This window comes from Felis catus, chromosome D3 (genome assembly GCF_018350175.1).
Source record: "Felis catus isolate Fca126 chromosome D3, F.catus_Fca126_mat1.0, whole genome shotgun sequence".
In the NCBI taxonomy this organism is placed as follows: Eukaryota; Metazoa; Chordata; class Mammalia; order Carnivora; family Felidae; genus Felis; species Felis catus.
In genome coordinates, this window is record NC_058379.1 from 66301949 (window position 1) to 66324591 (window position 22643).

Below are 22643 nucleotides of genomic sequence, written 5' to 3' on the forward strand. Positions count from 1 at the left end.
TGAAATGATCAACACTTAAAAAATAAATGATCATTACTTTTAAGATAGCTGCTGTTAATATTTTGGCATAATCTCTTCCAATAATACACATTTGTTATACATAAAATTTTGAATCTTCCTTTTTAACTTAACATTTCAGAAGTACTTTCTAAAGTCATTAAATGCATTTTTCCTAACAAAAAGTTTGATAGTACACAGTAGTGGCCAAATAGACTCTTGCACATAAAACTTGAAAATCCTTGTGAAGAGAATTTGATCATGTCACCAAAATTTAAAATGCATTTATATCTTGGGGCACCTGGGTGGCTCTCTCTCAAAAATAAATAAGCTTTTAAAAGACAAAAAACAGGGGCGCCTGAGTGGCTCAGTTGGTTAGGCATCTGACATCGGCTCAGATCATGATCTCATGGTTTTTGCGTTTGAGCCCCGCATCGGGCTCTGTGCTGACAACTCAGAGCCTGGAGCCTGCTTTGGATTCTGTGTCTCCTCTCTCTGTCCCTCCCCTGCTCCCACTCTGTCTATCTCTCTCTCAAAAATAAATAAACATTAAAAAAAATTAAAACACTGCTTTCTCCGCGTCTCTCCTCTCCTCACAAAGCTACCAAGTTCCCAATTGCCCATCAGAATGAAGTCCCAAACACCTCTGCCTGACTTTCAAGAACTTCCTAGCTCTGCTCTGCTCTGACCTTTCTGATCTCTTTGCCCAGATTCCTGCCCTCCCCCCAACCAACCCAAGGCCATCAGCTCTTCCCAGTCTTGCCACGCCATCTTTGCTCATACTTTACCAGCCACCTGCTACTATTCCTCCTGCTAAAGTTCCACGACATCAAAAACAAATAAAATAAAATAAATAAAGTTCCACGACATCACATTTCCCCAACTTCTCCAGCCCTTGTTGTCTTCTCACTTCTTGAATCTCTGGAACTCGTCACCCATATCACACACATAAACCCTTAATCATGTATTACTTATATCCTTATGTTCTCTATTCTGTTCCTTTTGGGTATCTTACCTCCCCAAGAAGATTGCAAAGCACCTCAAGGTAAGACTGATATTCTCTTGGGCTCCTGGGTGACTCGGTCAGTTAAGCATCTGACTTCAGCTCAGGTCATGATCTCATGGTTCGTGAGTTCGAGTCTTACATCGGGTGAGCTCAAGCCCCACTTCAGGTGAGCTTGTGCCCTGCTTTGGGTGAGCCCTGTTTCTCTCCCTCTCTCTTTCCCTCTCTCTCTCCCTCTCACATTCTCCCTCTCTCTGCCCCTTGTGGGATTCTCTCTCTCTCCCTGTCTCTTCCCCTCACTCACTTGCACCCTCTCTCTCTCTCTGTGTCATTGTCATTAGATAATGATGGACCCAGCCAGGGGATTCAATGAACTCTCTCTGATCATCAGCACTATCAATTTTTCTTTCAGTTCCCATAGTCTGTTCCCTCCATTCCAAGAAGCAGGGGGAAAACCTGGTGGGAGTACTGGCCAAGTAGCTAAAGCCAGATGGGATCCCTGGACCAGAACCTGGCCAAGCAGCAGCCAGGGTCTGAAAGCACCAGAGGGCAGGATTAAGCTGTGTTATTAGGTCTGCCAAGTCAATGTCAAGATAAGTGGCTGGATTTCTGTCACTTAGGTTGGAAGCTGAGTACATTGAGGAATGGAGGAGAGAGTCGGGACAGGACGGGAATCGAATACAAGGGACAAACATCCAGGAGGAGCCTGAAGTGACCAAGGGCTAGATGCACGGTGGGTGAGGAGCTCTGTCTGGCCTGCATCAGAGCAAGGGCTGGCTGGATACCATCATGATTTGAATTTTCATAAGGTGATGGGAGTGAAGTAAGGGACTCAAAGGGTCTGTTCCTCATAAAGGAGTGTAAAGATGGGAAAATTTTGGTATCTATTGTCACAGAGGACAACCAACTGTGTTGTGTTGTGTTTCCATCAAAAGCTTGTGTTTCCATCAAAAGCCACCATTAAGAGAGTGAAAGCCAAGCCACAGAATAAAACAAATTGATAGCACATTTGTCCAAAAAGGATTTATATCCATTATCTATATAAGGAACTTATAAAACTCAAAAGAAACAAACAAACAAAACCAGACAACATGATTTTAAAAAAACAAACAGGCATAGGACTGGTTCTTGGGCTGGGGCAGGAAATATACAAGCCTAGAGTATCCTGTAGTGTCAGAAAGTGCATTAAGACAAGAAATATGCAAAATAGTTAGGGCCATATCAAAGGAATACAGGAGCCAACTGAAAGCTCCCAATGGCCAAAGCTGGGACAATTTTGAACAACAAAAGAAATACTGGATTAGAACCCCAAATATGAAACAACTAACCATGAGTCCATACTGATATAAGTAGATTGACTGAATACCTAAATAAACAGCAAAATTCCAAATACTCTGTGTAGACAGTCAGTCTTCAAAGGGGTGGAGCATAATTCCTCACTCTTCTTTTTTTTTAACTTTTTTTTATTTTTATTTTTGAGACAGAGAGAGACAGAGCATGAACAGGGGAGGGGCAGAGAGAGAGGGAGACACAGAATCTGAAACAGGCTGCAGGCTCTGAGCTGTCGGCACAGAGCCCAACGTGGGGCTCGAACCCACGGACCGTGAGATCATGACCTGAGCCGAAGTCAGACGCTTAACTGACCAAGCCACCCAGGCGCCCCAATTCCTCACTCTTTAAATGGAAGCTGGGAATAGTGACTTCCTTCCAAAGAATACAGTGTGGAAAGGGTTGGAGAGAGAGTAACCCTACAGTGAAGAAGCCTGACAAATAGTACCTCAGGCAAGAAATCAAGGTTAACATCAACAGTGATAATTCACAAAGGAAAGGCAAAAGAAAAAAAAAGTCATAATTCGTGTTAATAGTACATACCTTTGATATCACATGACAAAAATGGTGCTCTATGTCCGTGGTCTTCCACCCAAAAGCCCATAACTTCAGCCTAAACATGAGGAAAATACCAAATTCAAACTGAAAGACATTTTACAAAATACCTGAGTAATACCCTTCAAAACTGCCAAGGTCACCACAAACCAAGAAAATCTAAGAAATTGTCACAGCCTAGAGGAGCCTAAGGAGACATGATGATTAATGTGGTGTCCTAGATGGGATCTAAGGAACAAAAAAAGGACATTAGGTAAAAACTAAGAAAATCCAACGGGGCAGGAAAGATAGAAAGTGAAAATAAAGCAAAAGAAATCTCAATAAACTAAGGATTTCAGTCAGCAGTGTATCAATCTGCTCTCGTGGTTTGTGGCATCGAGCCCCATGTCAGGCTCTGCACTGACTGCTCAGAGTCTGCTTGGGATTCTCTCTCTCCCTCTCTCTCTACCCTCCTCCTCCCCACCTTCGCGTGTGCCCTTTCTCTCTCTCTCAAATAAATAAATAAATAAATAAATAAATAAATAAATAAATAAATAAATAACATTAAAAATCCTAATATACTATCATGTACTGCCTCAGCCCAGGAAAGCATCAGGTCAGCTTTGGTTTACTGACAAGAGTTGTACCAGGCCTGAATTAGGACCTTTAACCAAATCAAAAAAGGTTCATACAGAAACTTGAGGTACCCAGCATTCTAAAACAGACCTCCATGGCTAACAGGATTTGCTGGCTAAGTCCAGGACTCCTGGAGAACACGACTGAGGTCAGTACTGGAGGTTGGTATCACCCTGCTTCAGAGTCGAACCTGCGCAGAAGAACTCACGTAGCAGGCCAGGAATGCTGTCCTGAGAGACGCCTGCTTGGCAAAGTTGGCCCATGGCTGGTGTCTGCAGACTTGCTGGGTAAACATTTCCCAACGTTGATATAAAACTTTCCCTAAGGGGCTCGGTTGGTTAAGTGTCTGACTTGGGCTCAGGCCATGATCTCATGGTTTGAGAGTTCAAGCCCCACATCAGGCTGTCTGCTGTCAACATGGAGCCCACTTCAGATGCTCTGTTCCCCTCTTTCTCTGCCCCTCCCCTGCTTGTGCTCTCCCTCTCAAAAATAAACATTAAAAAAAAACTTTCCCTAAATAATAAGAGTGGCTCACTGTGCCTAAATTATTTGCACAATGTGGTTTATGCTAAACACCTGCTTCCTTCTGGAAGTCTGGGATTTTGGTATGTGTTAAGCAAAGTGCCTACATGAGTGGCCCCAGTAAAAACCCTGGGTACTGAGGCTCTAATGAGTTTCCCTGGTAGACACTTCACATATACTGTCACAATTCATTGCTGGAGGAATTAAGTGCATCCCGCGTGACTCCACTGGGAGGCAACTCTTGAAACTCTGGGCCTGTTTTCCTCCAGACATCACTCCACGAGCACCTTCCCATGCTGATTTCGCTTTGTATGCTTTTACTATAATAGATCACAGCCATGAGTACAACTGTATGGCGAGTCCTTCGAGTTCTAGAAAATTACTGGTCCTGGGCGTGGTCTTGGACCCCTGACACATAGACCCAAATGTGAAAACAATAAAACTTCTAAAGAGAAAAAAGAAAGAAAAAAAACTTAACCTTAAGGTAAACTAAGATTTTCCCCCCAGCTTTATTGAGGTATATAGGATAAATAAAAATTGTAAATAGTTAAGGCATACAACGTGATGTTTTGATACACATATAAATTGTGAAATGATTGCACAATCAAGCTAATATCTACGATCTCAGTTACAATTTTTCTGTGTGTAGTGAGGACACTTAGGATGAACTTCTTAGCAAATGCCAAGTATACAAAACAGTATTAGTAGCTGCAGCTGATGCTGTACCTCAGCTCTCTAGATCCTGCAAAACTGAACTTTGTGTCCTTTGACCAACAATTCCCCATTTTTCCAACCCCCCTCCCCAGCACCTGGCAACCATTATTTTACTCTTTGCTTTTGAGTTCAAATTTATAAAGATTCCTTAAACAGGACGCAAAAAGCACCACCATAAAAGGAATAGGAAAATAGACTTAATTAAAGTGAGAACTAGGAAAGATTCCATGTTGGAACCTCTTCCAACACTTCCGGTACTGTTGGCAAAGCTTTCCTTTCTGGACTCAGTGGTTTGGGAAGATGCTCATGTTGGTGCTTCATTCTCATGTTACTTTTGATTATTCTCTTTCATATGTATTTATCTCACCTCCCTATTCCTTTAAGGGAATGAGTCATGATACACTCATTGCCTAACATGGTGGTTAACAAATACATATTTAAGTGTTTGATAAAGTTGACAAACTGAAGGATATACTGCTCTTCTTTTGGAACTTGCAACACTTTGCATACATGAATTGAGGAACCATCTCCAATGAAGGAACTGGAAATCTATTTACCCATTAAGGAATGGGTCTTGGACTGTGTCACTCTGTGTGCATCAAAAACTAAAGAATATTTATGGGGAATGACTTTAAAGGATTTAGGTCAAACAATTAAGGGGCTATTTCTGGATAGTATTGACCCCCACGAATATGGATGATTTTACCAAATCACACCTTGACAAAATCTCTTGTCCCATACTGAAAAATGACATAGCTTTGGGAACCTGTCCCTGTTTCCTATTAAGATTTCCTTGAGAACACTGTTCAGTACTTCAGTATCCTCCTTTTGAGGACTCTCAGGAGACATTTCTGGCCTAAATTGAATCTATAGTGAGCATCTGATATATTAACCTCAACAAATAGATAACAAACTGATACAAAATTAAGTGATCTAACTTCTACTTCCAAATCTGATTTTCCCTCACTACTCTGGTTGCCCAAACCAGAAGGCTCATGGTCAATCCTCTCTCCTTTCATGAATTCCCAGCACTATATTTAATACTTTTATATAATGTCCCTCAAATCTACTTCCTCTTTCTCCCTTTCCATACTCTCTTTACTGATAATTTTGAATTGGCTTTCTGATTTTCTTGCTCCAAGCTATCAACAAATCATTTTTGTTTTCCTAAGTAGCTCTGATCAACAACTGATCATCACTGAGAATTCCAAATGCTTCAGTGGTCTTCAAAGCCCTCCATTAACAGGTTCAAATGTGTAAAACACAACCCAGCCATATATACCATATGCTGCAAGCACATTAAGTCACTATTCCCAAAATAAACTACTTCACCATTTTTATTCTTTCATGTATGCTAATTCTACCCTTAATGCCCATGACCTTCATCCTCTGCTTGTCAAAAATAGAACTTATACTGTAATATATTTAATTAAAAAAAAAAAATCCATGGTCCGTACTGACCTGAGAGGGAAAAGCTTTCCTTCAGAGGAGAATACCAGCAAGGGTTAAAAAAAAAAATTTATATATATATATATATATATATATGTATGTATATATATATATGTATATGTGTATATATATATATATGTATATGTGTATATATATATATATACATATATATATATACATATATATATATGTATATATATCACCATTTTACAACTCCCAATGTTCTATTTCAGATAAGAATAGATCCCCAAAACATCCAGTGAAAAGTTGTTGGAGAACAAGATATTCACATTAATTTTAAAAATACAACTATTATACAGGGGCTCCTGGGTGGCTCAGTTGGTTAAGTGTCCAAATTCAACTCAGGTCATGATCTTGTGGTTTGTAGGTTCAAGCACCACAATGGGCTCTGTGCTGACAGCTTGGAGCCTGGAGTCTGCTTCAGATTCTGTGTCTCCCTTTCTCTCTGCTTCTCCCCCCTTTGCTGTCTCAAAAATAAACATTAAAAAAAACTGTTTAATAAAAATTATAACTATTATACGGAGTGCACTTGTGATGAGCACCAGTGTTGTATCACTAAATTATACACCTGAAACTAATATTACACTGTATGTTACCTGGAATTTTATATAAACTTAAAAAAATAACTATTTTACGGGCACCCGGGCAGCTCAGTCGGTTAAGCGTCTGACTTGATTTCAGTTCAGGTCATGATCTCACTATTCATGAGATCAAGCCCTGTGTCAGACTCCACACTGACAGCACTGAGCCTGCTTGGGATTCTCTCTCTCTGCCGCACCCCCCCACACACACACACACAAAATAAACATATTTTTTTAATAATAGCTATTATAAAAGATGCTGGGGAGACAATTAGGAAAATTTTAATATGGACAGCATATTATTGAATCAGTTGTTTCTTAGGTATAGTGGTATTGTGGCTCTATAGATGGTCTTTATTTTTTTAAGCTTATTTATTTTGAGAGAGAGTGTGCACAGGAGACAGGCAGAGAGAAGGGAGATTCCAAAGCAGGCTGAATACTGCCAGCATGGAGCCTGATGCAGACCTTGAACTCATGGTCAGATTGTGACTTAAGCCAAAATCAAAAGTGGGACACTTAATGGACTGAGCCACCCAGGCACCCCTAATTCTTTAAAAAAGAGGAAAAAATCAAATTTAAATAGGCATATGTATGGGGAATCACACAGACATGGAATCCCAAAGAGGCAACATGAAGCTTATGTGACCTAAAGAAAGGAGGAGGGGCTGAGGACACAAAAGGGAGAAAACTCACTAGCAAGGTGAAAGATGTTTGGAAAAACAAGCCCATTCTGTTATGCAGATGAGTTGCAGGTCTTTATTCTTAGGGCACAGATGCTGAAATTTTTTAGATGAAGTGTCAGAAATGTCAGGATGCTTACAACTTACTCTCAAATAGTTCCCCAGAAAAATAAAGCAAATGCATCAGAATATTAACATGTGGCATATATTGATGGATAGTAAAAGAGCGTTGCTTGTATTATTCTTCCAACTTTTCCTTAGGACTGAGTATTTTCATAATTAAAAAGTCTACCTCTGGGGCACCTGGGTGGCTCAGCTGGTTGAGCGTCCGACTTCAACTCAGGTCATGATCTCAGTTCGTGAGTTCGAACCCCACATCGGGCTCTGTGCTGACAGGTCAGAGCCTGAAGCCTGTTTCAGATTCTGTGTCTCCCTCTCTCTCTGCCTCTCCCCTGCTCGCACTCTCTCTCTGTCAGAAATGAATAAATATTTAAAATATTTAATATTTAATTATTAAAATATTCAATATAAATATTTAATATATTACATATTACATATTATAATTATATATAAATACATATTTATATATTACATATTTACATATATAATATATAAATATATAATTACATATATAATTATATTATATATTATATAACATAATATAATAAATATTTAATATTAACATTTAATAAATATTTTTAAAAATTAAAAAAAAAAGTCTACCTCTTGCCAAAGGCCAATTCTCCCATGAACTCTTTTTCACTTCTGTCAATAGATATAGATTCTTCAATTCAAATAGTACTTTGTTCTGGTCACTACAGTAATTGCACAGCATTATAAAGTCATTACAACAAATGTCTTTGGTCTTCCTCCCTATCCTAGGAAAGTTAGAGGGTACTTCTATGTCACTCATTTTGTGTCCTTTAGTGCTCATCTCATACTTGAGTAATAAATAAATAGCTAAACTAAGCACTATTTTATTTAGGATATGCCTATCTTAATATTCTTACATAGATTACAGAGCTGAGACATTAGAGGCCTTCTGCAGAGCTAGACTTAATAATCCTCAAATAGATTTTAAAATACCTATCTGAAAGCTATAAAACCTCACATTTCAAAGGTCAAGTGCCTTTCTCAGAAGATAAGCTGTACAAAAACTCATTTTATGGCAGCCTTTTGGCTGCCTCACAGCAGGGCCATTGGGTACTTAGGCTAGGCACATCTGGTGAGAACAGCGCCATGCCTGTGGTCTCCCAACCTGCTCACCTCTGAGTGACTAATAAAAAAATAACATTTGTTATCTCAGAATTGGTTTCTCCTGGTTCACTGTTGCAATAGACTGTGTTGGGCTCTAGGCCAGCAAAACTATCAGGGAGGCTTTACAGCTTTAGGGAAACTCTTGCCATCTTCCAGCACAATTTTTTCCCCCAAACCATTACCTCTTTAAAGTAAATCTAAAGTAAGTAAAGTAAAGTAAGTAAAGTAATCTCTACACCCAGTGTTGGGCTCAAACTCACGACCCTGAGATCAAGAGCCACCTGCTCCAACGACTGGGCCAGCCAGGCACCCCTCTTCTACAATTCTTAATCCAGATGAATAAATGACTTACCAAATCACTACAGCTAGTGGATAGTAGAAACTAAAATCCAGAGGACCATTCACAAAAATTCTTCTCATAGGGTGTACTTGTTAGATATGGTTTGTCCTTTTATTAGACCAAGTAAACCAGACATGCTTTAAAATATTCTAAGACTTAAGGCCGCCCGGCTAGCTCAGTCGGTAGAGCATGAGACTCTTAAAATATTTTAAGACTTGGGGCACCTGGGTGTCTCAGTTAAGCATCCGATTCCTGATTTTGGCTCAGGTCTGGATCTCACAGCTCGGGAGATCAGTCCTGTCAGGACACAGAGCCTGCATGGGATTCTCTCTGCCCCTCCCTACTCGCTCTCAAAATAAACTTAAAAAAATAACTATTTCTTGGGAATGCAAGCTGGTGCAGCTACTCTGGAAAACAGTATGGAGGTTCCTCAAAAAACTAAAAATAGAACTACCCTACAACCCAGCAATTGCACTACTAGGCATTTATCCAAGGGATACAGGTGTGCTGTTTTGAAGGGACATATGCACCCCAATGTTTATAACAGCACTATCAACAATAGCCAAAGTATGGAAAGAGCCCAAATGTCCATCGATGGATGAATGGATAAGATGTGGTAGATATATGCAATGGAGTATTACTCGGCAATCAAAAAGAATGAAATCTTGCTATTTGCAACTATGTGGATGGAACGGGAAAGTATTATGTTAAGTGAAATTAGTCAGAGAAAGACAAATATCATATGACTTCACTCATATGAGGACTTTAAGAGACAAAACAGATGAGCGTAAGGGAAGGGAAACAAAAATAATATAGAAACAGGGAGGGGGACAAAACATAAGAGACTCTTACATATGGAGAACAAACAGAGGGTTACTGGAGGGGGTGTGGGGGGGATGGGCTAAATGGGTAAGGGGCATTAAGAAATCTACTCCTGAAATCATTGTTGCACTATATGCTAACTAATTTGGATGTAAATTAAAAAAAACAAAACTTAAAAAATAAATTGTTCATGTCACTGCAAAAAACAAAAACAAAAAACCATTTCAGGTTTAAGCAGATCATAAAGAAGTCCCTATGAGCAGCATTTCTCTTTAACCCAAATCATCATCTGTTCATATTGTGATCACAAATAGATTTATGGTGGTATAGTATAGCAGTTGTGTGCACATGCAAAATTCTTACCTGTTGGGTGAAATCAACAGATTACACACATAATGTACAAATCAGGAAGTGGCACCATTGCAATACGGAGCTGACAAAATAACTGAATAGGAATTAGTTGCCTTTGGGGGCGCCTGGGTGGCTGTCAGTTAAGTGTCCGACTGTTTCGGCCCAGGTCATGATCTTCCGGTTCCTGAGTTTGAGCCCCACATCAGACTCTGTGCTGACAGCACAGAGCCTGCTTGGGATTCTCTCCATTACTCCCCCACTCGTGCACTCTTTCTCAAAATAAACATTAAAAAAAAAAAAAAAGGAATCAGTTGCCTTTGTAGAGGTTGGGGGTAGGCAAACAAGGGATTTCCTTTTCCCATAAACAACTGTCTTGACTTTTTGATTCTTTAAATTATATACCTGTTAACAATTTAAAAATGAGGAGCCCAGAAAGACCCAGGCATGGGTGAAATTTAAATATAACACCGGTATCACAGCAGGTTACATGGAGGGCTCATTTAATAAATGGAGCTTAAAAATTGGATATGAATATGGAAAAAAATTTTTTTAACTTTGAGAGAGAATCCCAAGCAGGCTCTATGTTCAGCACAGAGCCTGATGCGGGGATCAATCCCACAACCTTGGTATCACAACCGAGCCGAAATCAAGAGTCAGACACTCAAATCAACCGAGCCACCTAGGCGCCCTTTTTATTTTTTTTAATTTACATCCAAATTAGTTAGCATATAGTGCAATGATTTCAGTAGATTCCTTAATGCCCCTTACCCATTTAGCCTATCACCCTCCCACACCCCCTCCAGTGACCCTGTTTGTTCTTCATATTTAGGAGTCTCTTCTGTTTTGTCCCCCTCCGTTTTTATATTATTTTTGTTTCCCTTCCCTTATGTTCATCTGTTTTGTCTCTTAAAGTCCTCATATGAGTGAAGTCATAGGATTTTTGTCTTTCACTAATTTCACTTAGCCTAATTCCATCCAGTTCCATCCACATAGTTGCAAATGGCAAGATTTCATTCTTTTTGATTGCCAAGTAATACTCCATTGTGTATGTATATATGTATATACGTGTGTATACACACACACATATATATATGTGTGTGTGTGTGTGTATACACACACACACACCACATCTTTATCCACTCATCCAATGATGGACATTTGGGCTCTTTCCATACTTTGGCTATTGTTGATAGTGCTGCTATAAACATTGGGGTGCATGTGCCCCTTCGAAACAGCACACCTGTCTCCCTTGGATAAATGCCTAGTAGTGCAATTGCTGGGTTGTAGGGTAGCTCTATTTTTAGGTTTTTGAGGAAGCTCCACACTGTTTTCCAGAGTGGCTGCACCAGCTTGCATTCCTACCTTTTTAAAATGTTTATTATTTATTTAGAAAGAGCACAGGGGAGGGGGAGAGAGCAAGGAGAGAGAGAATCCCAAGCAGTCTCCTTACTGCCAGCACAGAGCCTGGTTGCAGGGCTCAAACTCACCATGAGATCAGATCATGACCTGAGCCAAAATCAAGATTTGGACACTTAACCGACTGAGCCACCCAGGAACCCGTTTTAATTTATTTAAGTAAGCTCTATACCTAATGTGGAGACTGAACTCACAACCCTGAGATCTCATGCTTTACCAACTTGAGCCAGCCAGGTGCAACAATGACAGTCAATCTTCTGTGTCAACTTGGCTAAGCTATGGTATCTAGTTTATGGTCAAACCAGTCTAATTGCTGTGGAAGTATTTTTTAGACATGATTAACATCTGAAATACTCTGAAGATTACTTTAAAAAAAAAAAAAAAAGCTTACTTTCCATAACATGGATGGGTGTCATCCATTTTGAAGGCCTTTAGAGAACCTGAGGTCCACTAAGAAGGAATTCTGCTTCTAAACACAACTCTTCCGGGAGTCTCCAGCCCTATCCACCTGCCCTTTCAAACTTGCCAGCCCCTACAATCTTTCTATACACATCCTAATTGCTGTATTTCTCTGAAGAACTCTAGTAAGTGGACTAAGCTCTTAGATAACAAAAGTAAATCTTTAAAACTCTTAGTAAAATATATAATTATCTTTGTAGACTGTAAGGTAAAAATTTCTTAAATAAGACCAAAAATACCATAAAAACTGACCAACTTGGTTATAATTATAAACCACTGCCTATAAAAGATATGCTAAAGAAAATTAACAATGAGAAGATATTAACAAATGTTCCTAATTCTATTAATATGTTCTTTCTCACTTTGTCCCAATCTTTCAGACCTAACTTACCAGTTTTACTTCCTTGAGAATTTTAGTTGTCCTGTTCTTTTCTTGCCTACAGTACATTTTTATATAGATCAGTCTTCTTGGCAGACAAGCCAGCGAGGCTCTTCAACATTACCACATGTGAACTCTGCTACATATCCAGTTACCTAGTTTATGAATTCTTCTTTAATCAATCACAAAGCACTCTAGAATCTTGCAAAGAGATCAGTCTTGAATAATCTAGGCCGGCTAATTTGAGTAACATTCAAGTAAATTAGCTAAAGCATGCTTACCAATTCCTCTAATTAATTTCAGTTCTTTTAAAAGAATCGTTCAAACTACAGAAAACCACCAAGCAATACGGAACCTTTATTTTTAACGTAATTTCTGTACATCTGGAGTATGACAGTAATCCTTTTACAAATGGAACTGATTACTAGAATAAACAATGACAAAACCAAACTGGTATTTGATGTGAATCCACAGGGAGTTTAAGCTTCAAATCCAGCCAAGAAATTTGTCACAATCTCTTTCAGCTTTGCATCTGACTGTTCTGAGATCTTTCCATCAGTCCTATTCGGAAATGAAAAACAGTTCATCAGTTCAGACCTAAACAAAAATTCAATGACTAACTACAAAATTCAAAAGAATTTTATCAACACTTTGTATCTTAAAAATTATAAAAAAGAGGCTACCGATTGTGTTCATACCTGATGTTGCCCAACAGAGCTTGGTGCTGGCTGATAACATGAGCCAAGAAAGCATGCTCAAACTTTGTGATCTTGCTAGGCTCCAATTTATCAAGATACCCTCTCACACCAGCATAAATAACAGCCACTTGTTCTTCAATAGCCATGGGAGCTGAAAACAAACAAAACAATGCCAAGTGAGTTGCTCAAATAAATGCCATATTAACAAAGTCAGAGAAACTTACCTTTTCTTCCAATTATGAACATGTCTCCTCCATATCACCTGCTCTCACATTCTCTATGAGAAACCCCACATTAACACTCTTTCCCACTTCTGTCCCCAGGAGAAACTTTTTTCCTTATATTTGCAAGCCTTGAAGTGTTATCTTTGGGCATATTCCATAAGCACGGTTTATCATCTGGCAGTATTTATACTGTTTGAGACATAAATAAGTTGCTGACATTTTATAGCAATGTAAACACATACTAACATTCTTTTAAATCTGCCCAATTCCATTCTCTCAAAGCCAACACGGAAAGGGGCAGAGGAAGGGATCTGATAGATTTTAACTCTCAAAAGTAGTAAGTATATTTTAGTAAGTTTTCCTTCAGATAATGACAATACCTGCATACAAGTATAACAGGCATCGATCACATTCAAAACACTCCATCTTGGGGCACCTGGGTGGCTCAGTCAGTTAAGCATCTGACTTCAGCTCAGGTCATGATCTCACGGTCCACGAGTTCGGGCCCCACGTCAGGCTCTGTGCTGACAGCTCAGAGCCTGGAGCCTGTTTCAGATTCTGTGTCTCCCTCTTTCTCTCTCCTCCCCCGCTCATGCTGTCTCCCTCTTCTCAAAAATAAATAAACGTTAAAAAAAAAAAAAATTCAAAACACTCCATCTTTAATGAAAGGTAACAGTATGTATCGGAGCTTACGGAGGGAGCTGTATGATATTCCCAGGCCCTAACACACAGTAGGAACTTGATGACATGAAAGAACAACTTACAATACTGTCCTTGCTTCAGCAACTCAGTCAATCGCACGCCACGACTCAAGAGTTGTTGCGTGGCAGCGTCAAGGTCAGAACCGAACTGGGCAAAAGCAGCAACCTCACGATACTGAGCCAATTCCAGCTTCATGGTACCTGCCACCTGAAATACAGAAATGGTTAAGTCATGAAATACAAAAATACTTAACTTCATTGACAAAGAACAAATACATTGTGATTTTAAACTAAAGACACCCCATCTCCTTGACAAAGTGATGCAAATTACCTGCTTCATGGCCCTGGTTTGAGCAGCAGATCCGACACGGGACACAGACAAACCAACGTTAATGGCAGGGCGGATACCTTTGTAGAACAATTCTGTTTCCAAGAAGATCTACATCATACAGAGAATACACATGATAATGAGCTTAAAGAAATCAAGTATTTTCAAAGTCAAGTCAAAAAACTGAAACTCGGGGCACCCGGGTGGCTCAGTCGGTTGAGCGTCCGACTTCGGCTCAGGTCATGATCTCACAGTCCATGAGTTTGAGCCCCGTGTCAGGCTCTATGCTGACAGCTCAGAGCCTGGAGCTTGCTTCGGATTCTGTGTCTCCCTCTCTCTCTGCCCCTCCCCTGCTCATGCTCTGTCTCTGTCTCAAAAATAAATAAAAACATTAAAAAAAAAATTTTTTTTTTTAAAAACTGAAACCCAGCATCTCCAAAGAAGAATGCTGTCTTCTTCTCATAGTAAAGAGTCCCTCCAATCTTTCACAGCCCATATCAAACTACATATTCTGTTGGTAAGATTAAAAGATGTAAGACGAAAAAAAAAAAAACAGATTATGAATTTATATTAAAATACATGCAGATAAAGTGATAGGACCTCTGAGATTTGCTTCAAAACTACCTAACACGGAATATAGTAGTGGCTATAAAAGAAGCAAAAATGAGGTCCACTATACCACGAATTGAAATGGGTGAGATGTGGGGTTCATTATACCCTTCTCCTTACTTTTCTATATATTTGAAATTGTCCACAATAAAAAGTAAAAGGCATTTAACAGATCGGTTCATAAACACCAGCCTCAACCAATGCCTTGAAGTCATCCAAAGCTTTTACATCTTTTAAGCATAAAATACCTGTCCATCAGTGATGGAAATGACATTTGTTGGAATGTAAGCAGACACATCACCAGCTTGTGTTTCTATGACTGGTAAAGCAGTCAAGGAGCCACCGCCAAAAGAATCGTTCATTTTCGCCGCTCTTTCTAGCAGACGAGAGTGTAGGTAGAACACATCACCAGGATAGGCCTCACGACCAGGGGGTCGGCGGAGCAGCAGAGACATCTGACGATAAGCAACAGCCTAGAGTATAGAAAAGGGTTACGAAGTTTAGTTATTAAAAGCTAAATTTGTCACCTTCCATTGTGGTGCAAACACGCAGATTCTAAAAATATATATACTCTGACCTGTTTGGATAAGTCGTCATAGATGATCAGAGCATGTTTGCCATTATCCCGAAAATACTCTCCCATAGAACAGCCAGAATAAGGAGCCAGGTACTGAAGCGGAGCAGCATCAGAAGCAGTAGCTGAAACCACGATGGTGTACTTCATGGCATCTGGGAAGAAGATAAATTTTCAGTTTTACAAGATTATTAACGTTTTGATTTTAGAGACTACTATAATAAGAATTAAGTGCTTCACTAAGTCATCTATCAAAGTCAGATTAGCCAGAACTTCTAAATGGCACCTAATTTTTTTTTTTTTCAACGTTTATTTATTTACAGGACAGAGAGAGACAGAGCATGAACGGGGGAGGGGCAGAGAGAGAGGGAGACACAGAATCGGAAACAGTCTCCAGGCTCTGAGCCATCAGCCCAGAGCCTGACGCGGGGCTCGAACTCCCGGGCCGTGAGATTGTGACCTGGCTGAAGTCGGACGCTTAACCGACTGCGCCACCCAGGCGCCCCTAAATGGCACCTACTTTAAAGAAACTGACAAAAACCTTAAGATGTATCATTGTTTTACACTATTTTCACTTGTTTTTACTTATTGAATTACATGAGAAATTTCAATTCATTAGGGAGTAATTAAAACCAGTCTTCATTCAGTAGAAGCTATCCTAAGATTAGCAACAATAGGACTCCCACCAAACAATAATAAGATTGAACAACTTCTTTTCTTATAAGCAAACTCTACCTCCGACGTGGGGTTCAAACTCACAACCCTGAGATCAACAGTCACATGCTCTACCAACTAACTGAGCCAGCCAGCTGGACTGGCCCCAGGACTAAAGTTCTTTAATACCTGCATCTGTAAGTCTCTTCACCAACTGGGCAACAGTGGACCTCTTCTGACCAATAGCAACGTAGATACAGTATAGCTTCTTCTTTTCATCAGTTCCATCGTTGAAACGTTTCTGGTTAATGATTGTGTCAATAGCAATTGAGGTTTTGCTTTAAAAAGAGAAAGTAAACATGAATCTTAGTAAATACTTCAAAAGTTTTCTCAACTTAAAAGTACTACTGCTAATGCTCATCGCATTCCATTCTCCCTATTATATCCAAAGCATTTACCATTCCAAGCCTGAAAAGTAATCTTTCCACAAGCATATTTTAGTTAGAACTTTTAACAAGCTTTACCCAGTCTGACGGTCACCAATAATCAGCTCACGCTGACCACGACCAATTGGCACCAAGCTATCCACAGCCTTAATGCCAGTCTGCATTGGCTCACGCACAGAAATTCGAGGAATGATCCCAGGGGCTTTCAGGCCAACTCGCCTACGGGTCTTGGAACCAATCGGACCCTGGTAAACAATAAAAAGTGTCCCCAGAACAATCAGTTTTGATGTCTGTTAGAGGCTACAATCACATCTAATAAATGTTAAACGTACCTTTCCATCAATGGCATTACCAAGGGCATCTACGACACGGCCCAACAGCTCCTCACCAACTGGAACATCCACAATGGCTCCTGTTCTCTTCACAATATCTCCTTCTTTAATCAGTTTATCATTGCCAAACACGACAACACCAACATTGTCAGGTTCCAAGTTCAGAGACATACCCTACACAAAACACACAATCAAACACCGACAAAACTTTACTTGTTCCCCATACATTAACACTACATATTATGAAAATACCTAGTTAAAAAAAAAAAAAAAAAAGTCTTGTCCTTTAGATCTGGTTTACCCAAGTATTTTTCCAACACCCTTCTTTGGTCAAAAATGCATTACGATAAGCCTAACATGCTCCTTTATCACATCCTCAAAGAACTAAAAGAAGCAAAAAAAAAAAAAAAACCTCAACAGGTTAAGTTTATTTAACTGCATTTCTTTTGTCTATGGCTTTTGAACCGGGTGATCAGTATGAAATAAAATCATCAACCCGAAATTTTAAGACACAGTTAATTTACATCTTTTTATCTGTGAGAAGTTCCATACACAATTTAAAGAATTACCTACTGAGAACTCATCAGGTTAGTAGACAGTGAAATTAAAAGCTACTCAAACAAGAACAAAATGCCATAATGTAACAATGATGGGTCATCTCTCCTCATTATAACCTTATTTCAAAATGGTAAGATTTTTAGGTCCCTGATCATTACTAAGGAAAAAGGTTATTCCAGGAACAGAGTCGGGTCAGTAATGAAAGCTTTGTAGAAGTACTTGGAACAAGTACAGAGGAATATCATGGAATACCACTGGATGTACAAAATCTTTAATCTAAATCTTAAGATGTTCAATACAGCAGTCACTAATCACATGTGGCTATTTAAAATTTGAATTAACACCCTCTTACAAAGTCAAAGAAACTTACTTTTCTCTCTAACACATCTCTATACATCACCTACTCTCTCTGTGAAAAACTCCACATTTTACACTCTCAACAGCCTCACATATGTAACAGTTACTACATTTACAGCAAAGACACAGTATTTCCATCATTGCAGAAAGTTCTATTAGGCATTACTAAACTCTTAGATCTTAAAAGCTAAACAGAAACTCAGAGTTCATTAATTTCACCTCAACTTTCAAAACTATGTTAATACACATACACTGAAGATATGGGAGATTACATTTTTAGCCAAAGTCTAACACCCTGGATAAAACTTTTGGCTTTGTAATTATTCTTCCACATCAAGGCTCTTTTTCCACACTGGACACTACCCAGAGGACCAAGACTGTCTTCTCCCATGTGTGGGTAATCCTACTCCCCCTGGTCCACCCATATCACACTCTGCTTTCCTCAGAAAACAACTAGGTTCAACCTAATGGAAAGTAGATTTCTATCAGAGCGCTTCTGATAACTACACTACCCTACCTCAACAATAATGCATCTACTCTTACTAGAAATACAAACTCAATGACTTTCAACTTTCTACCAGAAATGAATTTAAAGTTATCTAATACTTTTTTTTTTTTTTTTAGAATTTTTTTTTTTTCCAACGTTTATTTATTTTTGGGACAGAGAGAGACAGAGCATGAACGGAGGAGGGGCAGAGAGAGAGGGAGACACAGAATCGGAAACAGGCTCCAGGCTCTGAGCTATCAGCCCAGAGCCTGACGCGGGGCTCGAACTCACGGACCGCGAGATCGTGACCTGGCTGAAGTCGGACGCTTAACCGACTGCGCCACCCAGGCGCCCCCTAATGCTTTTGTATAAGATGATGTTAATGGCTGCAAAGAGTATACCATTCTTAGAATCCAGATGAACGTTTACTCAAATATATGTTTTAGTACTAGTGGCTACAACTGATATATACATCAATCCTTAGAGTAAAAACTTTGGTAACTAAAACCCTTAAGTTTATTCTTTTCACAACCTATGATAATCACTAAAACAGTGAACAAGTTGAGATTTAAAGTTAAACAAAAAAACACTAGCACAATCTCTGAATTACTAATGAATAACTCAGAGACCAATCCTAAACCACCAAAATCTCATTTTATAATTTACCTTTAAACCTGAAGAAAACTCCACCATTTCTTCTGCCTGAACATTTCTCAGCCCATGTACACGGGCAATACCATCACCAATGCTTAGGACACGCCCGGTCTCCTCAAGGTCAACAGAGGTATCGGCTCCAAGAATGCGTTCTTCAAGGATAGAGGACACTTCGGCAGTGCCTATTGAGAGGAAAATTCCATTGCAAAAATAGCCTGGTCTCAAGATTTTAAAACCCACTTCCTCAACAATGTAAAAACTATAGTTTTGTAATCACAATAACCAAATTACTCTAAGATGTAATATAATATACTTGACTCTATTCAAAAAAGCTTAGTACCTACCATTACTATAAAAACAAATCCAAGTGATTAAGAATCTGTATCTATGTTGAAACCAGACTTTTTGGCTAAACTCTATAGGAAGTTTAAAAATACAATCTATTTTTTAAAAGCAACTGTTAACAAAGTATAAATATCTTTCCTTTTAAAAACATGCAAATACTATTCTTCATCTTAGCATGTGGGAGATTTACAGATTCACTTTTTTTTTTTTTAAATGTTTGTTTATTTTTGAGAGAGAGAGCGAGCGAGCAAGCTGGACAGGGGCAGAGAGAGGGAAACACAGAATCCGAAGCAGGCTCCAGGCTCTGAGCTGTCAGCACAGAGCCCAACATGTGGTTGAACTCACGAACTGTGAGATCATGACCTGAGCCAAAGTCAAATGTTTAACCTACTGAGCCACCCAGGTGCCCCTATGGATTCACTTACTTAATTTTTAGTTCAAAAGCTCCAATCACATCTCCAAAGGAATTCCCTAACCTACAGCATCTTCCTATGCTCACCTCCCTACTTCTCTATCCTATTTGCAATGTGTAAATTTATAGATTGCCATATATAGATTAGCAGCTATCACCGTCAAAAAACAAAGGTAAAAACTGCTTACTTTTTTCTAATTTTCTTTTGGAGAAGAAAAAGAAATCTTTCATAGTTCAGAACGGATGCCCAGCACCTGATATGTGTACTTTCTGTTTCCACCCAAGGGATATTGTATCAGAGAAAAAAAAAGTTGTAGGGGTGCCTGGGTGGCTCAGTCAGTTGAGCATTGGGACTCTTGTTTTCAGCTGAAGTCACGATCCCAGGGCCGTGGGACTGAGCACCGCAGCAGGCTCCACACTGAGTATGGGGCCTGCTTAAGATTCTCTCTCTCTCTGCCCCTCTCCCCTACTCCTACACATGCTCTCTCTAAAATATTTTTTTAAATAAATGAAAAAAGAAAACAAAAAAAAAGAGCTAGTAACATGATAAAATATTTCACTAGAACAAGAAAACCTACCAAGACAGGGCTAAATGGCACATTACGGGCTAAGAATCTGGGATTTGTGGTAACTAAATTTGAAAGAAAAAATTAACACAGATGAAAATAAAAAACCCCAACAGGTATGTTACCTATGTAACTTATTTTTTCACTTATTGACAAGACAGTAACCGTGGGGTATGTACACTTAGAAATACTGACTTACCAGTCTTCTGGAGACGTGTGTTAGAGGCATGGAGGTTCCTTGCAGCAATGAAGGATGATCCCAAAGCATTTTTGGAGACCTAGCACATAAACATTTTTTAAAATATTATTAAAATAAAAGCTTTTATAAAACTGGCAAGCTTAAAGAAATACGGGCTTACTCTGATCACGTTACCAGTGAAAATATTAATTATATCAAAATATTTTGCTTAAAATTGGAAGACTATTAATCATATAACAAAGTAGCTTTTGATATATGAGAAAATCTATTATGCAGCTCCTGGCAATGCTATAAGTACTCTATAAAAAGCAAATTTTAAAAATGCAGTCATGCAGTCTAGGGGCATCTGGCTGACTCGGTTGAGCACGTGATTCTTAATCTGAGGGTCGTGAATTCAAGTACCAAATTGGGCATGGAGCCTACTTTTAAAAAAATAGTAATGGCCTATTTTTAAAAGCAACAGTTACTAAATTACCTTTTCCTTTAAAGGCACCAGTTACTATTATTTCATCTTTAGATATATTTCAGTTGAATTGTGAAAATTCTCAGTAAGATAAATTGCTTTCCAAAAGGGGCAAATATCAATAACATATCCTATTTTACTTAAAAAAAAAAAACCAACAAACAAACAAAAATTGAGTTGTAAATGTTAGAGTTTGATTAGAAACTAAGTATGGCTGTCTACTCTTTTTTCCTGCCTTTGACAAAGCCTATAGCAATCTGGACCCCCTCCTTCTCCTTCAAGTTGTAATGCCCTAATTTTGGTCACTGGCAATTCTGAAATCGACTACTTTCTCTAGGACCAGATGAAATTCGTTAAAAATGCTCTTTGATACCAGTTCCATTATGACAACAAAATATGTTTATTTCACCTTTGAAACTGAGATTATGTTTAACATGGAAAAAATAAGTAAATGTAAGCCTTAACTTCAAGGGCGATAAGTAATGAAGGGAGAGCATTGACCTTCACAGGCATTTTCTAATCTATGTTCTATCTTACTTGAGTTCTCAATCACTGTCTAACGATTCCTCAAGGACGAAATCTTAAAACATGTCAAAGTACCACAACACAAAGCAGTCTTTCTACCTGAGGCAATTTAGGATTCGCTGCTATCACTGCTGTCACGGTATCTGCCACATGAAATGCACATTTGCGCTGTGTTTCGCTACTGTTTCAATATTCAGCACTAAGAGATCGCCTATTGAAGTATTCAGAAAGGCACCTTCATTTATTGCTTTCCCCTGGACCGACCTCCGGGCAGAGGTGAAATGCCGGGGCCCGCTGACCTTCATACAATGTCAGGCTTCCTTAAACCGCTACAACGAGACATAGCAACAGTGCTCTGACCTTCAGTGGCACAGTCCCGAAGAAGCAGCGGAGACAAGCCTCGCCGTTTCAGAGCAGGCATCGGAGCTAGAGCTCCAACACTGACCTTCACCCAAGGCCCCTCTCAGGCAGTACTCAGCTGAAGTCGGGAACCCTCCCCGAGACCCTATCTCTGGACAGCATCGAGGTCAGCACCTCCCCCGCACCGCTCTGCACCGTCCCGCGCGGATGGCCAGCAACAGGCCCTTGTGCCTCCTCCCTGCCCAGCCCGAGCAGCCAACAGTGCAAGATGGCGGCGCCCGCCAGCCCCTCACCCTCCTTGCAGAAAGAGCTCTCGAGTCAGCACACCACCAACCACCTGCCGGGCCACCTCCCTCCCGCCGGTTGCCCGCACTCACCAGCCCGGCCCGCCTAGGCAGGGCGCGGGCCACGGCCGCAGCGACGCGCACGGACAGCATCTTTGTAGCTCTACTTAGAGTGGTTCCTCTGCAGCCGCAGCCTCCGGACTGACTGGGACAAAATGGCTGAGCGGCAAGGAAGGTCAAGGCAGCCGGTCCACCTGACCCGGAAGTACCGCCCCTCGTGTTCACCTCCGGACGCGAATCTGCCTTTTAGAGGAGGGCTGGGGGTGGAGTTGCTTTTTTTAAAATATTATTTTTAGATTTAAACTTAAAAATGAGTG

General features: G+C 39.8%; 2 protein-coding genes across 4 annotated transcripts in view; both read right to left on the reverse strand.

Annotated features, from left to right (window-relative positions):
• PSTPIP2 (proline-serine-threonine phosphatase interacting protein 2) overlaps positions 1–2965 on the reverse strand; it is an 80883-nt gene extending 77918 nt beyond the window's left edge. For all 3 annotated transcript variants that reach the window (XM_045042191.1, XR_006588337.1, XR_006588336.1), the window contains exon 1: positions 2873–2965. In XM_045042191.1, the coding sequence (XP_044898126.1) occupies positions 2873–2950 (78 nt within the window). In that variant the 5' untranslated portion in view covers positions 2951–2965. The remainder of the gene's footprint in view (positions 1–2872) is intronic.
• Positions 2966–12827: 9862 nt separating this feature from the next.
• Positions 12828–22515, reverse strand: ATP5F1A (ATP synthase F1 subunit alpha). Its single transcript, XM_003995155.6, has 12 exons — positions 22360–22515; positions 20635–20713; positions 19125–19294; positions 17057–17230; positions 16803–16969; positions 16468–16616; positions 15628–15779; positions 15299–15523; positions 14445–14552; positions 14177–14321; positions 13189–13339; positions 12828–13051 (listed from the first exon to the last, which is right to left on the reverse strand). The coding sequence occupies exons 1-12, from the start codon at positions 22417–22419 to the stop codon at positions 12970–12972; spliced, it is 1662 nt and encodes a 553-aa protein (XP_003995204.1). The 5' UTR covers positions 22420–22515; the 3' UTR covers positions 12828–12969.
• Positions 22516–22643: the final 128 nt, after the last annotated feature.

What these genes read in the sequence shown, in the direction of transcription:
- ATP5F1A (XM_003995155.6), bottom strand. Translation starts at nt 22,419, where the DNA reads ATGCTGTCCGTGCGCGTCGCTGCGGCCGTGGCCCGCGCCCTGCCTAGG. An exon ending in CACACGTCTCCAGAAGACTG is followed by an intron (nt 19,295 to 20,634) that starts GTAAGTCAGTAT and finishes TCCTCTCAATAG; the next exon opens with GCACTGCCGAAGTGTCCTCT. An exon ending in GCTGAAGCAAGGACAGTATT is followed by an intron (nt 13,340 to 14,176) that starts GTAAGTTGTTCT and finishes GTTTGTTTTCAG; the next exon opens with CTCCCATGGCTATTGAAGAA.